The sequence below is a fragment of the Salmo salar genome, chromosome ssa02 (genome assembly GCF_905237065.1).
Source record: "Salmo salar chromosome ssa02, Ssal_v3.1, whole genome shotgun sequence".
NCBI lineage: Eukaryota > Metazoa > Chordata > Actinopteri > Salmoniformes > Salmonidae > Salmo > Salmo salar.
This window is the reverse complement of record NC_059443.1, coordinates 89450039-89473473: the sequence shown is the minus strand read 5'-3', so window position 1 is coordinate 89473473 and position 23435 is coordinate 89450039. Positions and strand designations below refer to the sequence as shown.

The 23435-nt window shown below is 40.6% G+C and overlaps 1 protein-coding gene and 1 long non-coding RNA gene across 2 annotated transcripts; one reads left to right on the top strand and one right to left on the bottom strand.

Moving 5' to 3' along the window:
- Positions 1 to 1793: 1793 nt before the first annotated feature.
- Positions 1794 to 3283, top strand: LOC106610832 (zinc finger protein 239-like; the record flags this gene model as incomplete). Its single annotated transcript, XM_045711980.1, has 1 exon — positions 1794 to 3283. A coding segment is annotated over one exon (954 nt), but the record flags the coding sequence as incomplete, so codon positions are not given.
- Positions 3284 to 12022: 8739 nt separating this feature from the next.
- Positions 12023 to 23010, bottom strand: LOC123732733 (uncharacterized). The gene is made up of 2 exons (XR_006763382.1): positions 22889 to 23010; positions 12023 to 12771 (listed from the first exon to the last, which is right to left on the bottom strand). It is a non-coding gene; the product is annotated as an uncharacterized lncRNA (long non-coding RNA).
- Positions 23011 to 23435: the final 425 nt, after the last annotated feature.

The following is a 23435-nucleotide window of genomic DNA, read 5'->3' as shown; positions in this document are numbered from 1 at the left end:
TATCATCAGCTGATCCAGGAAATCATTTTCTGAATTCCAATTGAATGACAAACATCACGACATGGGTATATTTGTTGTTAGGTGAAGTTATGGATCCTACAGTAGGTCTATGTTGTTGTTAGGTGAAGTTGTGGATCCTACAGTAGGTCTATGTTATTGTTAGGTGACGTTATGGGTCCTACAGTAGGTCTATGTTATTGTTAGGTGAAGTTATTGGCCAATTTGGCAAACACTTACTGTACAAACCCTCATTGTCAGGCTGATGGAAAAGCTAGCCAAAGAATATTTTACTGATTGAAATGTTTAAGTATAAAGCAGTTGATTTGCGATAATAACACAAACATTATATTAAGCAGAACATTCAAACGAGCCTTACAATTATAATCCAAAGTAGTGTGAAATGCACTCATAAGCAACCTGGAAATGGAGGCTGTTATTATCCCCTGAGTTTTCCCCGTTCACATTAATTTTTTGCTCCTGGCAGATATACTACATCCATAACAAGTGGTTTCCTCATTACCAGATATACTACATCCATAACTAGTGGTTTCCTCATTACCAGATATACTACATCCATAACTAGTGGTTTCCTCATTACCATATATACTACATCCATAACTAGTGGTTTCCTCATTACCAGATATACTACATCCATAACTAGTGGTTTCCTCATTACCAGATATACTACATCCATAACAAGTGGTTTCCTCATTACCAGATATACTACATCCATAACAAGTGGTTTCCTCATTACCAGATATACTACATCCATAACTAGTGGTTTCCTCATTACCAGATATACTACATCCATAACTAGCGGTTTCCTCATTACCAGATATACTACATCCATAACAAGTGGTTTCCTCATTACCAGATATACTACATCCATAACAAGTGGTTTCCTCATTACCAGATATACTACATCCATAACTAGTGGTTTCCTCATTACCAGATATACTACATCCATAACTAGCGGTTTCCTCATTACCAGATATACTACATCCATAACTAGTGGTTTCCTCATTACCAGATATACTACATCCATAACTAGCGGTTTCCTCATTACCAGATATACTACATCCATAACTAGTGGTTTCCTCATTACCAGATATACTACATCCATAACTAGCGGTTTCCTCATTACCAGATATACTACATCCATAACTAGTGGTTTCCTCATTACCAGATATACTACATCCATAACTAGCGGTTTCCTCATTACCAGATATACTACATCCATAACTAGTGGTTTCCTCATTACCAGATATACTACATCCATAACTAGTGGTTTCCTCATTAGCAGATATAGTACATCCATAACTAGTGGTTTCCTCATTACCAGATATACTACATCCATAACTAGTGGTTTCCTCATTAGCAGATATAGTACATCCATAACTAGTGGTTTCCTCATTACCAGATATACTACATCCATAACTAGTGGTTTCCTCATTAGCAGGGAGGAGTTTCTACAACCAAATTGCCCTCGTGCCGCAATTTTTGCAAACACAGAAAGGGGCTTATATTGGAGACCAAAAGTCGTCTTGCACACTGCTTAGAGTTTCAACAACTTTAATAACTTATTTCTAGCCTACAATCATCGATGTTACTACTGAAATTTGACTATTCTTGCTCATTTTAAGACAAATAATTTTACATTCATTGCAGCCAATTGTTGTACAACATCATGGCTATGCTGTTGCCATCACCTTTTACAGTGGATTTCCGCTGTTGTGGGCCTTTAACCATCTGTCTGACTTGTTGTTCACACAGGAGAGAGACGGGACTATCGTGGATCCTCTGGGAAGCCTCAACAACCTCATGATGCTGACGAGGCAGAGAAGAGTCGCTCCAGATCAGAACACCTCAAGAAACACCAGCAGAGATCCACAGGGAAGAGAACTCACTGCTGCTCTGACAGTGGGAAGAGATTCACCTCCTCAGCAGGCATTACAATTCATCAGAGAATCCACACAGGAGAGAAAGCTTATATCTGTGATCAATGTGGGAAGAGATTCACTTCCTCATCAGGCATTAGAATTCATCAGAGAATCCACACAGGAGAGAAATCTTTTAGCTGTACTCAGTGTGGGATGAGTTTTACTCAGTCAACCCACCAGAGAACACACACAGGAGAAAAATCTTATAGCTGTGATCAATGTGGGAAGAGTTTTACTACATCTAGCTATCTGATTGTACACCAGAGAACACACACAGGAGAGAAACCTTATAGCTGTGGTCAATGTGGGAAGAGTTTTGGTCAATCTAGCTATCTGACAGTGCACCAGAGAATACACACAGGAGAGAAACCCTACAGCTGTGATCAATGTGGGAAGAGTTTTACTGATTCTAGCAATCTGACTCTACACCAGAGAACACACACAGGAGAGAAACCTTATAGCTGTGGTCAATGTGGGAAGAGTTTTGGTCAATCTAGCGATCTTACAGTGCACCAGAGAATACACACAGGAGAGAAACCCTATAGCTGTGATCAATGTGGGAAGAGTTTTACTGCATCTAGCAATCTGACTCTACACCAGAGAACACACACAGGAGAGAAACCCTATACCTGTGATCAATGTAGGAAGAGTTTTGGTCAATCTAGCGATCTGACAGTGCACCAAAGAACACACACAGGAGAGAAGCCTTATAGCTGTGATCAATGTGGGAAGAGTTTTGTTCGATCTGGGCAGCTGACTCGACACCAGATAACACACACAGGAGAGAAATATCATAGCTGTGAGTAGAGATAATCTGATAAAAGTACATACATGAAGGAGATGTTTCATGATATCAATGAATTAATGTCACAATGTAGAATGTTTTAACATTGTAGAAGGAGTATTTTAATGATGTCACAATGTAGAACCTTAAAAGTTTGCCCCCTGTTCTATTGATTTACAATGACCCGATCAAGATCCACACAGAAATGGTTCTGTGACAACAAAATCTCCAGTCGCATCTCAGTCGCCGGACCTCAATCCAATCGAAAACCTGAGTGGAAGAGGGCAGTTGATAAGCGCTAACCCGGGAATGTGAAGGATCTTGAAAGGATCTGCATAGAAGAATGGTCCAAAATCCCTCCAAATGTGTTCCTTAACCTTGTCAAACATTACAGGAAAAGACTATGCTGTTATCTTTGCCGGAGGTGGTTGCACTAAGTACTAAATGAGGAGTGCCAATAATTATGAAACCTTGATTTTGGTTAAATGTATTTTGTATTAAATAATTGAATGATTTTGGTTGGTTCCATTGAAACATTAATAAAGTACAATATTTCTCACATGTTGGTATTTTGAGTTTCTCTATAATTATATTGTTTATAGTTTTTTAACCTGTTTAGGATAGGGGGCAGTATTTTCACGGCCGGATAAAAAACTTACACGATTTAATCTGGTTATTACTCCTGCCCAGAAACTAGAATATGCATATAATTGGTGTCTGTGAGTATAACAGAACTCACATGGCAGGCCAAAACCTGAGAAGATTGCATACAGGAAGTGCCCTCTCTGACCATTTCTTGGCCTTCTATAGCCTCTTTATCGAAAACAGAGGATCTCTGCTGTAACGTGACATTTTCTAAGGCTCCTATAGGATCTCAGAAGGCGCCAGAACGGGGAATGATGACTCTGCAGTCCCTGGCTGAAAAACAGTAACGCATTTGGATAGTGGTCGATCTGAGAACAATGAAACGGGTGCGCGCGTGCACAAGAAGAGTGCATTTTACATTTTCAGTCCTTGAACGAAAACGACGTCTCCCGGTCGGAATATTATCGCTATTTTACGAGAAAAATCGCATAATAAGTGATTTTAAACAGCGTTTGACATGCTTCGAAGTACGGTAATGGAATATTTTGAATTTTTTGGTCACGATATGTGCCGGCACGTCACCCTTCGGATAGTGTCTTGAACGCAAGAACAAAACGCCGCTATTTGGATATAACTATGGATTATTTGGAACCAAAACAACATTGGGTGTAAAGTAGAATTCCTGGGAGTGCATTCTGATGAAGAACAGCAAAGGTAATCCAATTGTTCTTATAGTAAATCTGAGTTTGGTGAGTGCCAAACTTGGTGGGTGTCAAAATAGCTAGCCATGATGGCGAGCTATCTACTCAGAATATTGCAAAATGTGCTTTCACCGAAAAGCTATTTTAAAATCGGACACCTCGATTGCACAAAGGAGTTCTGTATCTATAATTCTTAAAATAATTGTTATGTTTTTTGTGAACATTTATCGTGAGTAATTTAGTAAATTCACCGGAAGTTTGCGGTGGGTATGCTAGTTCTGAACGTCACATGCTAATATAAAAAGCTGTTTTTTGATATAAATATGAACTTGATTGAACAAAACATGCATGTATTGTATAACATAATGTCCTAGGAGTGTCATCTGATGAAGATCATCAAAGCTTAGTGCTGCATTTAGCTGTGGTTTGGTTTTTGTGACATGTTAGCTTGAAAAATGGGTGTGTGATTATTTCTGGCTGGGTACTCTCCTGACATAATCAAATGTTTTGCTTTCGTTGTAAAGCCTTTTTGAAATCGGACAATTTGGTTAGATAAAGGAGAGTCTTGTCTTTAAAATGGTGTAAAATAGTCATATGTTTGAAAAATTGAAGTTTTGGGATTTCTGAGGTGTTTGTAATTCGCGCCACGCCCTATCATTGGATATTGGAGCGGTGTTCCATTAGCAGAACATCTAGATGTAAGAGGTTTAAGTATCGTTTGTGCATTGCCAGTCAGGGGTGCCAGTAATTTTGGAGCCCACTGTATATATATATATATATATATATATATATATATATATATATATATATATATATATATATATATATATATATATATATAAATGTGACTTCTGTCATCTGATCACTCCAAGCTGCATTAGGTCTGGATGCACAAAAGTCACAATGTGCTGCATTAGGTTTAGATCTGCCAGGATGGGCATTGTGTTCGGAATTTGAGTCTGGCCACTGAATATGCATCAGCAATGTAAGGAGATGGGGTGAATGAGTGTGGAAAAGAACATTTGACACAAATTACCTTCATAATATCAAAGAACAAATGCATGTGCCTGAGGGGAAATGAACTTTCATACAGCCAAAAGGGGTGAGAAAATACACCAATATCAGTGGATAATTTTCACTAATGTAAATAAACATAGCTGACGTGATGAACCACTAAGGGGACATAAATATTTACCATCTAAACCATGTGTGACCTCTCACCTCTCTGGCTGTAGAAGTGTTCTTCCTAACCAGTCCCTCAACAGCTCTCTGACTGAGCTCCACCCTCACTGGGTCTTCAGGGGAGAGGAAGGCTGAGGAGGGATGGAAGGATGAATGGATCAGTCAGTCAATAAAGTGTAAAGCTCCTGTCTATGCTGTCTGACAAAATCACAATTTTAGTAGTTCATTAAAGTAAATAAGGCTTTATGACTGCTGAATAACAACTATCAATCACTTAGATCATGTATTTTCAGGTAGAGATACATCCTTGGGACGTCCCTAGCCCGTTGAAGTTGACATTTAAAGTAGGGTTTAAGGTAGGGATGTCCCAAGGATCCCAGAAATGATTGACCATTGTGCATTCTTCTCTCTTTTACATAGCAGGTGTAAAATAAACAGACAAGACAAGGAGGCACGCATCGGATTATGGCCATTGTGGTTAATTACATTTTATGCGCTAAACTATGTATAATATTGGCCTGTTGGAAACTACAACTCTACTACATCACACAGTTCAGTCTGGGTCTGATTTATCTCTGTGCAATTTTGTGAGGGAAGAATCTATGTTAACCCCTTTAAGTTGATATGACTTCGAATGTGTTGAAGGATCTCTTTAAGGTTGAGAAGTTTATGTGTATGTTTGTGTGGGTGTGCAACCACACACCCTCTGGGCAGACAGGCCAAAGGCGCTTGGCCCAATCCAGGGAACCGTTGATCTACTTCAGAGGAACTGTGTCTAGAGTGATTTCCTGTTGTTTTGACAACTCACTAGAAAACTAGAATAAATAGCTGTTGCTACAGAACGAGATGACCAATTCACAGTTAGTCTGTCTCGTTCTCCACACACATACACATACCAAGATCACGTGTTTTCTATATGAACAAGATAGTTTGACTATATAAGGCTTCTGAACTCCTTGTGTCATCGAGCTCTCAGCCTTCCACCTCAGAGTGTAGGGCTGACCAGCTACATTATTGCAATTCTTATAAAGGTTGATTGTTTGAAGAAATGACAAAGTCTCTCCTGATTGGTTAGAATTTCCACCACAATGTGCAATAGGGCTTTTCAATACCAACAATGATAGACCAGACTCATAGAACAGACTGGATGACTGACTGCCCAGTTCAACATCAGTTCACCGTCTCACCTCATACTGTATTGGAGCAGCAGCTGACTGCCCAGTTCAACATCAGTTCACCGTCTCACCTCATACTGTATTGGAGCAGCAGCTGACTGCCCGGTTCAACATCAGTTCACCGTCTCACCTCATACTGTATTGGAGCAGCAGCAGCTGACTTGATCGTTGATGCTAATCATCATGTTTGAATCTGAGAGTAAATAGAGCCGACTACAACTCTAAAAATGAAGGGTTCAACTGGAGTTGTTCTCAGATCCCCTAAGAACCGTAGGGTTCTTGGTCAATGAAAAACAGCCCCAAAAGGTTCTTGTTAGAAGGTGGGTTCATCGAGGAACCTCCGTTGTTGCTGGACTTCTTCCAGGAACTTCGCAATTACAACTGAAAATTATGGTGACAGTTAAAAAGGTTAAGTTGGGTTGATGTTTGGCTCTGAATATGTCTCGAAATCATTTATTATAATAATATAACATACTAATAATGAATAACGAAGACAATGATGGTTTTCTGTGAATATCTTCCATAACGTTACTATAGTTAATTAACGTAAATATTAGAAAGCCGGGTTTGACCGTCGGCGTTGTATGAGCTACCGTACAGTACCGTTAGCTAGCTAGCTAACGTTATGTCCTAACTAGACACAACTAGGTTTGGATTATTTCCTCAACTATATTCTTTCCCATATATTGTATATCGTTTCCATAAAGCCAACATGGCTTTACACTCATTAATGTAAGTTTCCAATCTAGAGCAGTTCTCACTTTTGTGATAATGAACTAGCTAACGTTAGCTTAGTTAACTAACTAACTAACTAACTAAGGACGGTGACCTGTCCAGACGAGATGTTACAACGAACTGAATCGTCAATGGAGGTCTTCCTCTTTATATAGCCTGCTACAGCATGCAATACTATTAACTCACAAGGGGGCATAACGTTACATGTACAATACCCATTTTGGAAACGTTACATGTACAATACTATCCCATTTTGGAAACGTTACATGTACAATACTATCCCATTTTGGAAACGTTACATGTACAATACTATCCCATTTTGGAAACGTTTCATGTACAATACTATCCCATTTTGGAAACGTTACATGTACAATACTATTCCATTTTGGAAACGTTACATTTACAATACTATCCCATTTTGGAAACGTTACATGTACAATACTATCCCATTTTGAAACGTTACATGTACAATACTATCCCATTTTGGAAACGTTACATGTCCGCCCCCTTGTGGAGGGAAATTAATATCTTAGATAGCTGTAGATGGGATTCACTCCTCTCATACTGGGAAGAACCCTAAAGTGGACACACTCCAGTTTCTGAGACAATAAGCGTTTTATAGTTTCATCCAACTGCCCAGACTTTGTAGACTGTTTAATAATGCTTAAACCTCATCTTTATCAAATTACCCATTAAAGATACCAACTCAAAACCTACGTTAGTCTACATATGGGTTGTTTAAATTGTATCTAATTATATTCCCAGTATTACTTCATCAAATCTCTAGTAATCATTATACACACATACAATTCATCATATTTTCATATATTCACAGAATACATATAAAACGTAAGAAATTCTCAGGTACTCACAACAACCATTCCATTTGCTTTATCAAGGACTCTCCATAGCTACGAAGCAGCTCTCCAAACATACTCCCAGCAGAACAAAAAATAAACTTTTGTTTCCCGGACAATGACCATGGGATCCTCAACGGTTCTCTAACCTCCCAGAGACCACGGCAAAATCAAGCCTCCCAGGAACTATAGACCTTCTGCTGCTTTCTAAAATATCATCCCGCTTATTATCCACATTTCAATCATCTGATGAAGCATATTTCTATATGTTACTATCCAGACGACAGATTAAGACTCATTTCCCACATAACGCTCATATCACAGTCACACAACTCTCATATCACAGTCACACAATGCTATTCCCAAACATACCTAATCAATTAGTTGTTTTTCAACAATATTTTAACCTGCAGGAATATTTTCACATTTCTATCTCATGGTTAGTTCCTAGGATAATGCAACTCATACATTTACATCTTTCAATACTTCTAAAATGGGGTCCAGGTATAAAACAATTACAGGTTTAAAACAATTACAGGTGCACCGTACTATCTTATACTAAATCATAAATGGTCTTACCTAGTAAACACAGATTCTAGTTTTCATCCAGTTCACACAGATAGCTGACTCAGCCTCAGATTCTGACTGGGCCCTGTTTACACCTCCACACAGGAATACACACTCAGAGCCTACTGACTGGGCCCTGTTTACACCTCCACACAGGAATACACACTCAGAGCCTACTGACTGGGCCCTGTTTACACCTCCACACAGGAATACACACTCAGAGCCTACTGACTGGAACCTGTTTACACCTCCACACAGGAATACACACTCAGAGCCTACTGACTGGGCCCTGTTTACACCTCCACACAGGAATACACACTCAGGGCCTACTGACTGGGCCCTGTTAACACCTCCACACAGGAATACACACTCAGGGCCTACTGACTGGGCCCTGTTTACACCTCCACACAGGAATACACACTCAGAGCCTACTGACTGGGCCCTGTTTACACCTCCACACAGGAATACACACTCAGAGCCTACTGACTGGGCCCTGTTTACACCTCCACACAGGAATACACACTCAGGGCCTACTGACTGGGCCCTGTTTACACCTCCACACAGGAATACACACTCAGAGCCTACTGACTGGGCCCTGTTTACACCTCCACACAGGAATACACACTCAGAGCTTACTGACTGGAACCTGTTTACACCTCCACACAGGAATACACACTCAGAGCCTACTGAATGGGCCCTGTTTACACCTCCACACAGGAATACACACTCAGGGACTACTGACTGGGCCCTGTTTACACCTCCACACAGGAATACACACTCAGGGACTACTGACTGGGCCCTGTTGACACCTCCACACAGGAATACACACTCAGGGCCTACTGACTGGGCCCTGTTTACACCTCCACACAGGAATACACACTCAGAGCCTACGAGACTTTAATAAAAACTCCACTTCACGTGTTTTCGCTCACCTCTTTCTTTTTTTTTTTTTTAACTAGGTTCAAGATGTGGTATCCACGCGGCTCGCTGCCTCTCAGTACAAAGGTGGGTCCATCTGCTCCGTTCCCGAAGTGTGGTCTCCCTGAGATCCCAAGTTAGAGGCAGCCCTCGTGCACCATTTACCCTGGTCACCAGGAGCGGTCACCAAGTGAAGATTCACATCGCCAAATGTGGTGGTTCATTTCTTTAATATCAATTGATAAGACAAACTTATCAAACAACTCAGAGTTATTCTTAAACTAAATCTTTATTCACTTATAAGGGAACAGGTCAATACAACGTACACATATAAAGTGAATCAATTGAGTGCCCTACGATAATGATGGCTGGTGGACCCATGGGACTGAAGTACAAAGGTATTTTATCGCCCTTTCATCCTACATGACGAACAACAGAAGTATAGAACAGGTCACAAGGTTAAGATTTGTATGAAAGATACTTATAATTCTCAGCAGACAGTATCTGCTGTAAAAACAGTACTCTTTGTGTAGAGACCAGGGTCTGGCCCTGGGGTCATCTCTCCCTGGTACCATATAGAACAGAAACATTAACTCATGCTCTGGAATGCGGTCTCTTTAGGTTTTATCACCCAAAAGACATTGTAAATCTCCTGTCAGTGTTTTCTCCCAGAGGCCCATCCTCAGTAGAACACACAGACACAATAGTTCTAAGAACCCTCTATTCTGTTAATAAAACAACCATTTGATGCAATACAAGTATTATAATATAATGTTGCAGTTTTACTCTCAGTGTCCACTGAAAGTTGACTAGTAACAACAACTGGGACCTAAAAGACACCCACCATGAGACCCACTAAATCTGCCCAAGAAGAGGAAAACAAAAGAAAAACCCACACCAAACTTAAAGACAGGAAGCAAACCAAAAAGGTGGAGCAACTAAAGGTGTTGACTCTCCACATGTATCAAGACAACTGGAGCACTGGGCCAGACACTCTTAAATAGAACCTGGACCAGCTCAGGTGAAACACCTTCCCACTAACGAGATGGACAAGCCAGCACAGGTGTAACACATACTGACTAACGAGGTGACACCAATCAGTGCGTCCTACGTGCTAACGAGCTAGACGTGCTAACGAGCTAGACGTGCTAACGAGCTATTAGCTAGACGTGCTAACGAGCTAGACGTGCTAACGAGCTAGACGTGCTAAAGTCCAACCTCAAAACATAAATGGGAAAACCAAAGCCTGTAACACCTTCCCCCTTAATTAAGACAACAAATATATCCTATATTTTTGTTGGACAAGTTTGCTCACCACCAACAGAAAACAACTTCCATTTCACATTATAATCAACTACAATGCTTCACCTTCACCAATATAAACATGGGGTCTACTGGCTGTCAACAATTAAAAACAAGAAAAAAAACACGTATTACTAAATAATAATATACAATCGTATTATTTTTTCCATTTTAGTCTTTATAGAATCCTAAAACTCACTAGCTTCTAGAACTCTCGTCCACTTTTCATTTAACCTTTATTTAACTAGGCAAGTCAGTTAAGAACAAATTCTTATCGACAATGACGGCCTAGGAACAGTGGGTTCAACATATTTTTACCTTGTCAGCTCGGGGATTCGATCCAGCAACTTTTTGGTTACCGGCTCAACGCTCTAACCACTAGGCTACTTGGAAGTACGTTGAAATTAAGTTGTTTTCAAGTAATTTAACTACAACCGAACGAATATAGGACATCAGGCATAGTCTTCTTTTCAAAGACATTTTGCTAGATGGGATAGCCCCAATGTCAAAACACTGTTTTCAATAACAAACACGCAGAAACAGTTTGTGATATATTGAAAAACTAAACATATAATGTGCTATATACACAAACATCTGCCACAATAATCATATTACTTGTATTTTTTTGACAAGTAGCAATAAATCACTGATATCGTCAGGGGGGAAATCAGGTTGTACTGTTGTTGAAACTAACACAAATAAAAAAAACACATGGAAATGGGAGATATATTGTACCTCACTGGTTAGAGGACAACCTGCAGAAGACAGTCAGCTATATTTTGGAATGATGCATTTAAATTTAGGGGTCGCTAAACAAAGGAATGCAACACTTATTTGTCATCAGTCATCGATATCACGATGAGATCAATTGTGAGAGAGGAGGGAGATGAGGTTGCACGTCCCGTTAAAACTAACAGCTCAAAAACCACACGGAATCTGGGAATAATGTGTACATCACTGGTTAGTGGACAACTTGTAGAAAACAGCCAGATACATTTTGAAGCGTTGCATTTTGATTCCAGTGGGTCACCAACGTGGGAAGTGTAACAGAACTCTTTTTTTGTTAAATCTCATAAATAGTACTCTTTCAATTCAGAGCCTGGATTTTCCCCGAGGATAATATCCATATCATGCTGAAATCAATAGAACAGGGGACAAACGTTTAGGGTTCTACATTGTGACATCATTAAAATACTCCTACTACAATGTTTAAACATTCTACATTGTGACATGAATTCATTGATATCATGAAACAACTAATCAGAGATCTTTTACTAGAGTATCTCTTCCCACATTGATTACAGCTATAAGATTTCTCTCCTGTGTGTGTTCTTTCGTGTCTAGTCAGCATGCTAGACCAAGTAAAACTCTTCCCACATTGAGCACAGCTATAAGGTTTCTCTCCTGTGTGTGTTTTCTGGTGGTATATCAGGCTGCTTAGCAGAGTAAAACTCTTCCCACATTGATTACAACCAAAAGATTTCTCTCCTGTGTGTGTTCTCTGGTGTGCTGTCAGGCCGCCAGGTGAAGCAAAACTCTTCCCACATTCATCACAGCTACATTGTTTCTTTCCTGTGTGTGTTCTCTGGTGTGATATCAGGGCGATTAAAATAGGAAAACTCCTCCCACATTGATCACAACTGTAAGTTCTCTCTCTTGTGTGTGTTCTCTGGTGTGATATCAGGCTGGTTGACAGAGGAAAACTCTTCCCACAGTCAGAGCAGAAGTAAGGTTTCTCTTTTGTGTGATTTCTCAGGTGTATTTTGAGTTCTGATGAAGATTTAAAAAATTTCCCACAATCAGAGCAGCAGTGAAAATTATCACTTATGTGAATTCTCCGGTGTAGTTTAATGCCTGATGAGGTGCATCTTTTCCCACAGTCAAAGCAGCGGTGAGATCTTATCCCTGTGGTTCTCCGCTGGCGTTTCTTGAGGTGTTCTGATGTGGAGAGATTCTTCTCTGCCCTGTCAGCATCATGAGGTTGTTGTGGCTCCCCAGAGGATCCACGGTAGTCACGTCTCTCTCCTGTGTGAACAACAAAGTCAAACAGATGGTTAATGGCCCACAACAGCGAAAATCCACTGTAAAAGGTGATGCCAACAGCGTAGCCATGATGTTGTACAACAATTGAAGTCTGTAATGAATGTAATGATTACTTGACATTTGTCTTAAAATGAGCAAGAATAGTCATATTTTGTATTGTTTTCACATTAGTAGTAACATCGATGATTGTAGGCTAGAAATAAGTTATTCATGTTGTTGAAACTCTAACCTCTCTGGGCTATGTGGGATGAAATCGTCCCACCTACTCAACAGCCAGTGGAATCCCGTGGCGCGTTATTCAAATACCTTAGAAATGCTATTACTTCAATTTCTCAAACATATGACTATTTTACACCATTTTAAAGACAAGACTCTCGTTCATCTAACCACACTGTCCAATTTCAACAAGGCTTTACAACGAAAGCAAAACATTAGATTATGTCAGCAGAGTACCCAGCCAGAAATAATCACACACCCATTTTTCAAGCTAGCATATAATGTCACATAAACCCAAACCACAGCTAAATGCAGCACTAACCTTTGATGATCTTCATCAGATGACAATCCTAGGACATTATGTTATACAATACATGCATGTTTTGTTCAATCAAGTTCATATTTATATCAAAAACCAGCATTTTACATTAGCATGTGACGTTCAGAACTAGCATACCCACCGCAAACTTCCGGTGAATATACTAAATTACTCACGATAAACGTTCACAAAAAACATAATTATTTTAAGAATTATAGATACAGAACTCCTTTATGCAATCGCTATGTCCGATTTTAAAATAGCTTTTCGGTGAAAGCACATTTTGCAATATTCTGAGTAGATAGCCCAGCCATCACGGGCTAGCTATTTAGACACCCACCAAGTTTAGCCCTCACCAAAGTCAGATTTACTATTAGAAAAGTTTGATTACCTTTGCTGTTCTTCATCAGAATGCACTCCCAGGACTTCTACTTCAATAACAAATGTTGGTTTGGTTCAAAATAATCCATAGTTATGTTCAAATATCCTCTGTTTTGTTCGGGCGTTCAAGACACTATCCGAAGAGTAAAGAAGGGTGACGCGCCCGACGCGTTTCGTGACAAAACATTTCTAAATATTCCATTACCGTACTTCGAAGCATGTCAACTGCTGTTTAAAATCAATTTTTATGCAATTTTTCTCGTAAAAAAGTGATAATATTCCGACCGGGAAACCCTGTTTACGTTCAAAGAGAGAGAAAATAAAAACATGGGGTCGCCTCGTGCACACGCCTCAGTCTCATTGTCCTCTGATAGACCACTTACCAAAGGCGCTAATGTTTTTCAGCCAGGGGCTGCAAAGACATCATTCAGCTTTTTCCCGCCGTCTGAGAGCCTATGGGAGCCGTAGGAAGTGTCACGTTACAGCAGAGATCCTAAGTTTTCAATAAAGAGAGTCAAGAAGCCCAAGAAATTGTCAGACAGGCCACTTCCTGTAAGGAATCTTCTCAGGATTTTGCCTGCCATATGAGTTCTGTTATACTCACAGACACCATTCAAACAGTTTTAGAAACTTTAGGGTGTTTTCTATCCAAAGCCAATAATTACATGCATATTCTAGTTTCTGGGCAGTAGTAATAACCAGATTAAATCGGGTACGTTTTTTATCCGGCCGTGTAAATACTGCCCCCTATCCCTAACAAGCTAAGCAGTGTGCCGGACGACTTTTGGTCTCCAATATAGGCCCCTTTCTATGTTTGCTAAAATTGCGGCATGAGGGCAATGCACATGCAATTTGGTTGTAGAAACTCCTCCCCACTAATGAGGAAACCACTAGTTATGGATGTAGTATATCTGGTAATGAGGAAACTACTAGTTATGGATGTAGTATATCTGGTAATGAGGAAACCGACAGTTATGGATGTAGTATATCTGGTAATGAGGAAACCACTAGTTATGGATGTAGTGTATCTGGTAATGAGGAAACCACTAGTTATGGATGTAGTATATCTGGTAATGAGGAAACCACTAGTTATGGATGTAGTATATCTGGTAATGAGGAAACCACTAGTTATGGATGTAGTATATCTGGTAATGAGGAAACCACTAGTTATGGATGTAGTATATCTGGTAATGAGGAAACCGATAGTTATGGATGTAGTATATCTGGTAATGAGGAAACTACTAGTTATGGATGTAGTATATCTGCTAATGAGGAAACCACTAGTTATGGATGTAGTATATCTGGTAATGAGGAAACCACTAGTTATGGATGTAGTATATCTGGTAATGAGGAAACCACTAGTTATGGATGTAGTATATCTGGTAATGAGGAAACCACTAGTTATGGATGTAGTATATCTGGTAATGAGGAAACCACTAGTTATGGATGTAGTATATCTGCCTGGAGCAAAAATGGTGAGCAAAGATTTTAGTTTTTCACAATGTATTCTGAATGTGAACGGGGGAAAACTCAGGGGAGTAACCTCCATTTCCAGGTTGCTTATGAGTGCATTTCACACTACTTTGGATTATAATTGTAAGGCTCGTTTGAATGTCCTGCTTAATATGTTTGTGTTATTGTTGCAAATCAACCGCTTTGTACTTAAACACTTCAACCAGTAAAATGCTCTTTGGCTTTTCCATCAGCCTGACAATGAGTGTTTATACACTGCTTGTTTGCCAAATTGGCCCATAACTTCACCTAACAACAAATATAGGAAAATAGCTGTGTGTGTTGTACAATAGCCTATCCATCAAGGAACAGTTCTCTACACATTATGACCAAAGTAGGAATGTTGGATCCAATGTGGAGCACGGCATAACTGTCTTTACCAGAGTAATGAATGAAGAAGCACTTTGGTTGTTGTTGCATGTCGTGATGTTTGTCATGTGACTGTCATTCAGAAAATGATTTCCTGTATCAGCTGATGATAGTTGAACATGTGACTGTAACTAAACAGCTACAGTATTAAGAATTATGTGTAATTATTGAAGAACCACATTAATGACAGTATCCATTTGGGTGTTGTCAATAAAGTTAAGGTGACTCTTGGTTAGAACCATTGGATTTAGCAAACCATTGGATTTAGCAAAAGTTACTACATATATATATATATATATACATATATATATATATATATATATATATATATATAACCTTTATTTAACCAGGTAGGCCAGTTAAGAACAAGTTCTCATTTACAACTGTGACCTGGCCAAGATAAAGCAAAGCAGAGCGACAAAAACAACAGTTACACGTTGGACAAACAAACGAACAGTCAATAACACAATAGAAAAATCTATATACAGTGTGTGCAAATGGAGTACGGAGGTAAGGCAATAAATAGGCCATAGTAGCGAAGTAATTACAATTGAGCAAATTAACACTGGAGAGATAGATGTGCAGATGATGATGTACAAGTAGAAATACTGGTGTGCAAAAGAGCAGAAAAAGTAAATAAAAACATGGGGATGAGGTAGGCAGTTGAATGGGCTATTTACAGATGGGCTGTGTACAGCTGCAGCAATCGGTAAGCTGCTCAGATAGCTGATGCTTCAAGTTAGTGAGGGAGATATATGTCTCCAACTTCAGCGATTGTTGCAATTCGTTCCAGTCATTGGCAGCAGACAACTGGAGGGAAAGGCGGCCAAAGGAGGTGTTGGCTTTGGGGATGACCAGTGAGATATACCTCCTGGAGCGCGTGCTCTGGGTGGGTGTTGCTATGGTGACCAGTGAGCTGAGTTAAGGCGGAGCTTTACCTAGCAAATACTTATAGATGACCTGGAGCCAGCGGGTTTGGCGACGAATATGTAGCGAGGGCCAGCCGACAAGAGCATACAGGTCGCAGTGGTGGGTGGTATATGGGGCTTTAGTGACAAAACGGATGGCAATGTGATAGACTGCATACAGTTTGCTGAGTAGAGTGTTGGAGGCTATTTTGTAAATGACAACGCCGAAGTTAAGGATCGGTAGGATAGTCAATTTTACGAGGGTATGTTTGGCAGCGTGAGTGAAGGAGGCTTTGTTGCGAAATAGGAAGCCGGTTCTAGATTTAATTTTGGATTGGAGATGCTTAATATTTTAATATTAGTCTGGAAGGAGAGTTTATAGTCTAACCAGACACCTAGGTATTGTAGCTGTCCACATATTCTAAGTCAGAACCGTCCAGAGTAGTGATGCTAGTCGGGCGGGTGTAGGCAGCGATCGGTTGTTGATTGATCGGTTGTTCTTTTCGGCTGATGAGTCTGCCGATAAGAATACGGTGACTGACAGAGTCGAAAGCCTTGGCCAGGTTGATGAAGACGGCTGCACAGTACTGTGTCTTATCGATGGCGGTTATGATATCGTTTAGTACCTTGAGTGTGGCTGATGTGCACTTGTGACCAGCTCGGAAACTGGATTGCACAGAGAAGGTACGGTGGGATTCAAAATGATCAGTGATCTGTTTGTTAACTTGACTTTCGAAGTCTTTAGAATGGCAGGGCAGGATGGATATAGGTCTGTAACAGTTTGGGTCTAGAGTGTCACCCCCTTTGAAGAGGGGGATGACCACGGAAGCATTCCAATCTTTAGGAATCTCGGACGATACGAAAGAGAGGTTGAACAGACTAGTAATAGGGGTTGCCACAATGGCGGCGGATAATTATAGAAAGAGAGGGTCCAGATTGTCTAGCCCAGCTGATTTGTAGGGGTCCAGGTTTTGCAACTCTTTCAGAACATCAGCTATCTGGATTTGGGTGAAGGAGAAGATGGGGAGGCTTAGGGAAGTAGCTGTGGGGAGCTGTTGGCAGGGGTTGGGGTAGCCAGGAGGAAAGCATGGCCAGCCGTAGAGAAATGCTTCTTGAAATTCTCGATTATCGTGGAGTTATCGGTGGTGACAGTGTTTCCTAGCCTCAGTGCAGTGGGCAGCTGGGATGAGGTGCTCTTAGTCTCCATGGACTTTACAGTGTCCCAAAACTTTTTGGAGTTAGAGCTACGGGATGCAAATTTCTGTTTGAAAAAGCTAGCCTTTGCTTTCCTAACTGACTGTGTGTATTGGTTCCTGACTTCTCTGAAAAGTTGCATATCGCGGGGACTATTCGATGCTAGTGCAGTACGCCACAGGATGTTTTTGTGCTGGTCGAGGGCAGTCAGGTCTGGAGTGAACCAAGGGCTATATCTGTCCTTAGTTCTACATTTTTTGAAAAGGGGCATGCTTATTTAACCTGTTATGGATAGGGGGCAGTATTTTCACGGCCGGATAAAAAACGTACCCGATTTAATCTGGTTATTACTTCTGCCCAGAAACTAGAATATGCATATAATTGTTTGATTTGGATAGAAAACACCCTAAAGTTTCTAAAACTGTTTGAATGGTGTCTGTGAGTATAACAGAACTCATATGGCAGGCCAAAACCTGAGAAGATTCTATACAGGAAGTGCCCTCTCTGACCATTTCTTGGCCTTCTATAGCCTCTTTATCGAAAACAGAGGATCTCTGCTGTAACGTGACATTTTCTAAGGCTCCCATAGGCTCTCAGAAGGCGCCAGAACGTTGAATGATGACTCTGCAGTCCCTGGGCTAAAAACAATAGCGCATTTGGATAGTGGTCGATCTGAAAACAATGACACAGGGGCGCGCGTGCACGTGAAGACACCATTTCTTCTTTCAGTCTTTGAACGAAAACAACGTCTCCCGGTCGGAATATTATCGCTATTTTACGAGAAAAATCGCATAAAAATTTATTTTAAACAGTGTTTGACATGCTTCGAAGTACGGTAATGGAATATTTAGATTTTTTTTGTCACGATACGCGCCGGCGCGTCACCCTTCGGATAGTGTCTTGAACGCACGAACAAAACGCAGCTATTTGGATATAACTATGGATTATTTGGAACCAAAACAACATTGGGTGTAAAGTAGAAGTCCTGGGAGTGCATTCTGACGAAGAACAGCAAAGGTAATCCAATTTTTCTTATAGTAAATCTGAGTTTGGTGAGTGCCAAACTTGGTGGGTGTCAAAATAGCTAGCCCGTGATGGCTGGGCTATCTACTCAGAATATTGCAAAATGTGCTTTCACCGAAAAGCTATTTTAAAATCGGACACCGCGATTGCATAAAGGAGTTCTGTAATTATAATTCTTAAAATAATTGTTATGTTTTTTGTGAACGTTTATCGTGAGTAATTTAGTAAATTCACCGGTAGTTTTCGGTGGGTATGCTAGTTCTGAACGTCACATGCTAATGTAAAAAGCAGATTTTTGATATAAATATGAACTTGATTGAACAAAACATGCATGTATTGTATAACATAATGTCCTAGGAGTGTCATCTGATGAAGATCATCAAAGGTTAGTGCTGCATTTAGCTGTGGTTTTGGTTTTTGTGACATTATATGCTAGCTTAAAAAATGGGTGTCTGATTATTTCTGGCTGGGTACTCTCCTGACATAATCTAATGTTTTGCTTTCGTTGTAAAGCCTTTTTGAAATCGGACAATGTGGTTAGATTAACGAGAGTCTTGTCTTTAAAATGGTGTAAAATAGTCATATGTTTGAAAAATGGAAGTTTTCGGATTTTCGAGGAATTTGTAATTCGCGCCACGCCCTATCATTGGATATTGGAGCGGTGTTCCACTAGCGGAACATCTAGATGTAACAGGTTAATATCTCAATGTTCAAAGTTTAGCCCGAATCCAACAATAGTCATAAAGTTACACTCCCTTTCAGTCGGTCAACTTCGGTACAACATAGTATGGGAAAATACAATCATTCCCCATGCCGACCCAAACGGACACTAAATGAAACGGCCCCTGGCAGACCACCCAGACCTGACCCCGCAAGATGCATCAGTTTTGTCAATTTATTAATTGTCTTTTGTTTGAAACACTCCTGTCAATGTTGAGTAAGGACGCACCCCTAATTACGCATATAGAAGTAGGACTAGTCTACCTGGCCTGTGTGCAAATGTAGGCCTATAAAATGTGCCCATTTGGGGATGTCTGATAGTATTTCTGATTGTCCTCTTAAGGATACCCTAGGATAGGGGGCGCCACAGCGCATTTTGAAAAAAATTCGTTCCCATTTTCAACGGCCTACTAATCAAACTCAGAAGCTAGGACATGCATATACTTATTATATATGGATAGAAAACACCCTAAAGTTTCTACAACTGTTTGAATGGTGTCTGTGAGTATAACAGAACTCATATGGCAGTCAAAACCCCGAGACCGATTGAAACAGGAAGTGGAATTCTGAATTGTGGACTCGACTTCATCACTTTGCCTATTAATCACACCGTAAGCAATGGTTCACTGAGCACTTCCTATTGCTTCCACTAGATGTCCCCAGTCTTTTCACAGTGGTTTGAGCCTTATACAGTCGAAACTCAGTGAATGAGACGCATTGGAAATTGGTCACAGGGGATGGGCCATCACCATTATGACGTCGGCGGCCCAGTCTACCCCCACCTTTGGAAACGTTTTAAAACACTCTGCAACCGTCCCCGTCGAATCTTATTGGCTCTCTTGGTGTTACAGGCCCTGAAGATTATTTTTTTACAAGGTTTGACATGTTTGAACGAACCTAGAGGAGGGAAAAAGTACATTTTCCGAAACTACTGTCCCGCGCACGTCGGAGCATTTGGAGACAGCCCTAGGACACGCTACCAACAGCAGGCTAATGGAACATGAAGGATGGAATTTTTCGACCGAAAATACATCTGTTGTGGACCTGGGATTCCTGGAAGTGCTTTCTGATGAAGACAACTAAAGGTAGGCGATTATTGACAATATTATACAAGATCAGATGTGACTTGCGATTGTTCCAAGATGGCGCGGCGCTAGTTTTCCAGGCTCATTTTCTGAGTATCGCATCCCCTTTTATCGCAAAGTGTGATTACCCAGTAAAGTTAATTTAAAATCTGGTATGACAGGTGTTCTCAAGAGATATTCATCTATAAATGTTAGATTGACAATATAAATTTAAAAAATTGTTTTCGAATAGTAATAAAGGGAATTATGCACTGTTTCCCGGAACGCATTTGAGGGGAAAATAGTTAGTCAACGTCAGACGCCGATGTAAAATGTTGTTTTTATATATAAATATGACCTTTATTGAACAAAAGAATGCATGCTGTGTGTAACATGATGTCCTAGGTGTGTCATCTGATGAAGTTTGTAAAAGGTTAGTGCTGCATTTAGCTGTCTTCTGGGTTTTCGTGACATTATATGCTAGCTTGAAAAATGGGTGTCTGATTATTTCTGGCTTGGTACTCTGCTGACATAATCTAATGTTTTGCTTTCGCTGTAAAGCCTTTTTGAAATCGGACAGTGTGGTTAGATAAAGGAGAGTCTTGTCTTTAAAATGCTGGGAAATAGTCATATGTTTGAAAAATGGAAGTTTTCGGATTTTAGAGGAATTTGTATTTCGCGCAACGCCCATCATTGGATATTGGAGCAGGTGTTCCGCTAGCGGAACGTCTAGATGTAAGTTAATGCACCACCACTAATGAGTTGTGGAGCTTCTCAAAACAAATGTTTCTTCACCTCAAACAGCAACTGCACCTCAGTGACGCTCAAGGTCCTAAACGATATCTTAACCGCCATCGATAAGAAACAATACTGTGCAGCCGTATTCATTGACCTGGCCAAGGCTTTCGACTCTGTCAATCACCACATCCTCATCGGCAGACTCAATAGCCTTGGTTTCTCAAATGATTGCCTCGCCTGGTTCACCAACTACTTCTCTGATAGAGTTCAGTGTGTCAAATCGGAGGGCCTGTTGTCCGGACCTCTGGCAGTCTCTATCGGGGTGCCACAGGGTTCAATTCTTGGGCCGACTCTCTTCTCTGTATAGATCAATGATGTCGCTCTTGCTGCTGGTGAGTCTCTGATCCACCTCTACGCAGACGACACCATTCTATATACTTCTGGCCCTTCTTTGGACACTGTGTTAACAACCCTCCAGACAAGCTTCAATGCCATACAACTCTCCTTCCGTGGCCACCAACTGCTCTTAAATACAAGTAAAACTAAATGCATGGTCTTCAAACGATCGCTGCCTGCACCTGCCCGCCCGTCCAGCATAACGGACGGTTCTGACTTAGAATATGTGGACAACTACAAATACCTAGGTGTCTGGTTAGACTGTCAAACATCTCCAATCCAAAGTTAAATCTAGAATTGGCTTCCTATTTCGCAACAAAGCATCTTTCACTCATGCTGCCAAACATACCCTCATAAAACTGACCATCCTACCGATCCTCGACTTCGGCGATGTCATTTACAAAATAGCCTCCAATACCCTACTCAATAAATTGGATGCAGTCTGTCATAGTGCCATCCGTTTTGTCACCAAAGCCCCATATACTACCCACCACTGCGACCTGTACGCTCTCGTTGGCTGGCCCTCGCTTCATACTCGTCGCCAAACCCACTGGATCCAGGTCATCTACAAGACCCTGCTAGGTAAAGTTCCCCCTTATCTCAGCTCGCTGGTCACCATAGCAGCACCCATCTGTAGCACGCGCTCCAGCAGGTATATCTCTGGTCACCCCCAAAGCCAATTCCCCCTTCGGCCGCCTCTCCTTCCAGTTCTCTGCTGCCAATGACTGGAACGAACTACAAAAATCTCTGAAACTGTAAACACTTATCTCCCTCACTAGCTTTAAGCACCAGCTGTCAGAGCAGCTCACAGATCACTGCACCTGTACATAGCTCATCTATAATTTAGCCCAAACAACTACCTCTTCCCCTACTGTATTTATTTATTTTGCTCCTTTGCACCCCATTATTTCTAGTTCTACTTTGCACTTTTTTCTACTTCAAATCTACCATTCCAGTGTTTTACTTGCTATATTGTATTTACTTTGCCACCACTGCCTTTTTGTCATTACCTCCCTTATCTCACCTCATTTGCTCACATTGTATATAGACTTATTTTTCTACTGTATTATTGACTGTATGTTTGTTTTACTCCATGTGTAACTCTGTGTTGTTGTATGTTGTCGAACTGCTTTGCTTTATCTTGGCCAGGTCGCAATTGTAAATGACAACTTGTTCTCAACTTGCCTACCTGGTTAAAAAAAGGTGAATTAAAAAAAATATATATATATCAATGTCCCTGTTTTATAGAAAGTACTCACTGTATTTTCTGGTGTTTATCAGATCAATGTCCCTGTTTTATTAGATAGTATTCACTGTATTTACTGGTGTTAATCAGATCTCCAGTCTTCTCTTCTTCGTCCTCCTCTAATGTGACAGTAATCTCCCCCTCTTCATCCTCCACCCCAAAAACTGCATCTTCCACCTCTTCATCTTCTTTCACAGTAACATCCTCCTCCTCTCTGAAGGCGTCTTTCTCTTCTTCTTTCACGGTAACAGCCTCACCCTCTACTTGTTTTTGTATTGTAACAGCCTCCTCTTCCTCCTCCTCTTTCACCAGACCTTCTTTCTCCGTCCAGCAGGCCTCATCTTCTTTAACAGAAGGAGAGTAGCTTAGTGAACTCATGGTCGGGGATAATAGCTAGTTAGCATTAGCGACTAGACTAGTGCTAACTTAACCAGCCAGCTAACTTACAACGTAAATATTACATAAAATGTAGTACTATGTTTAAATCACAGTGGCAATTAAACCACGAAATTGTCCAAACAGCTTTAATGTTCAGACTTTGTCAGCTAGCGAGCTACCGA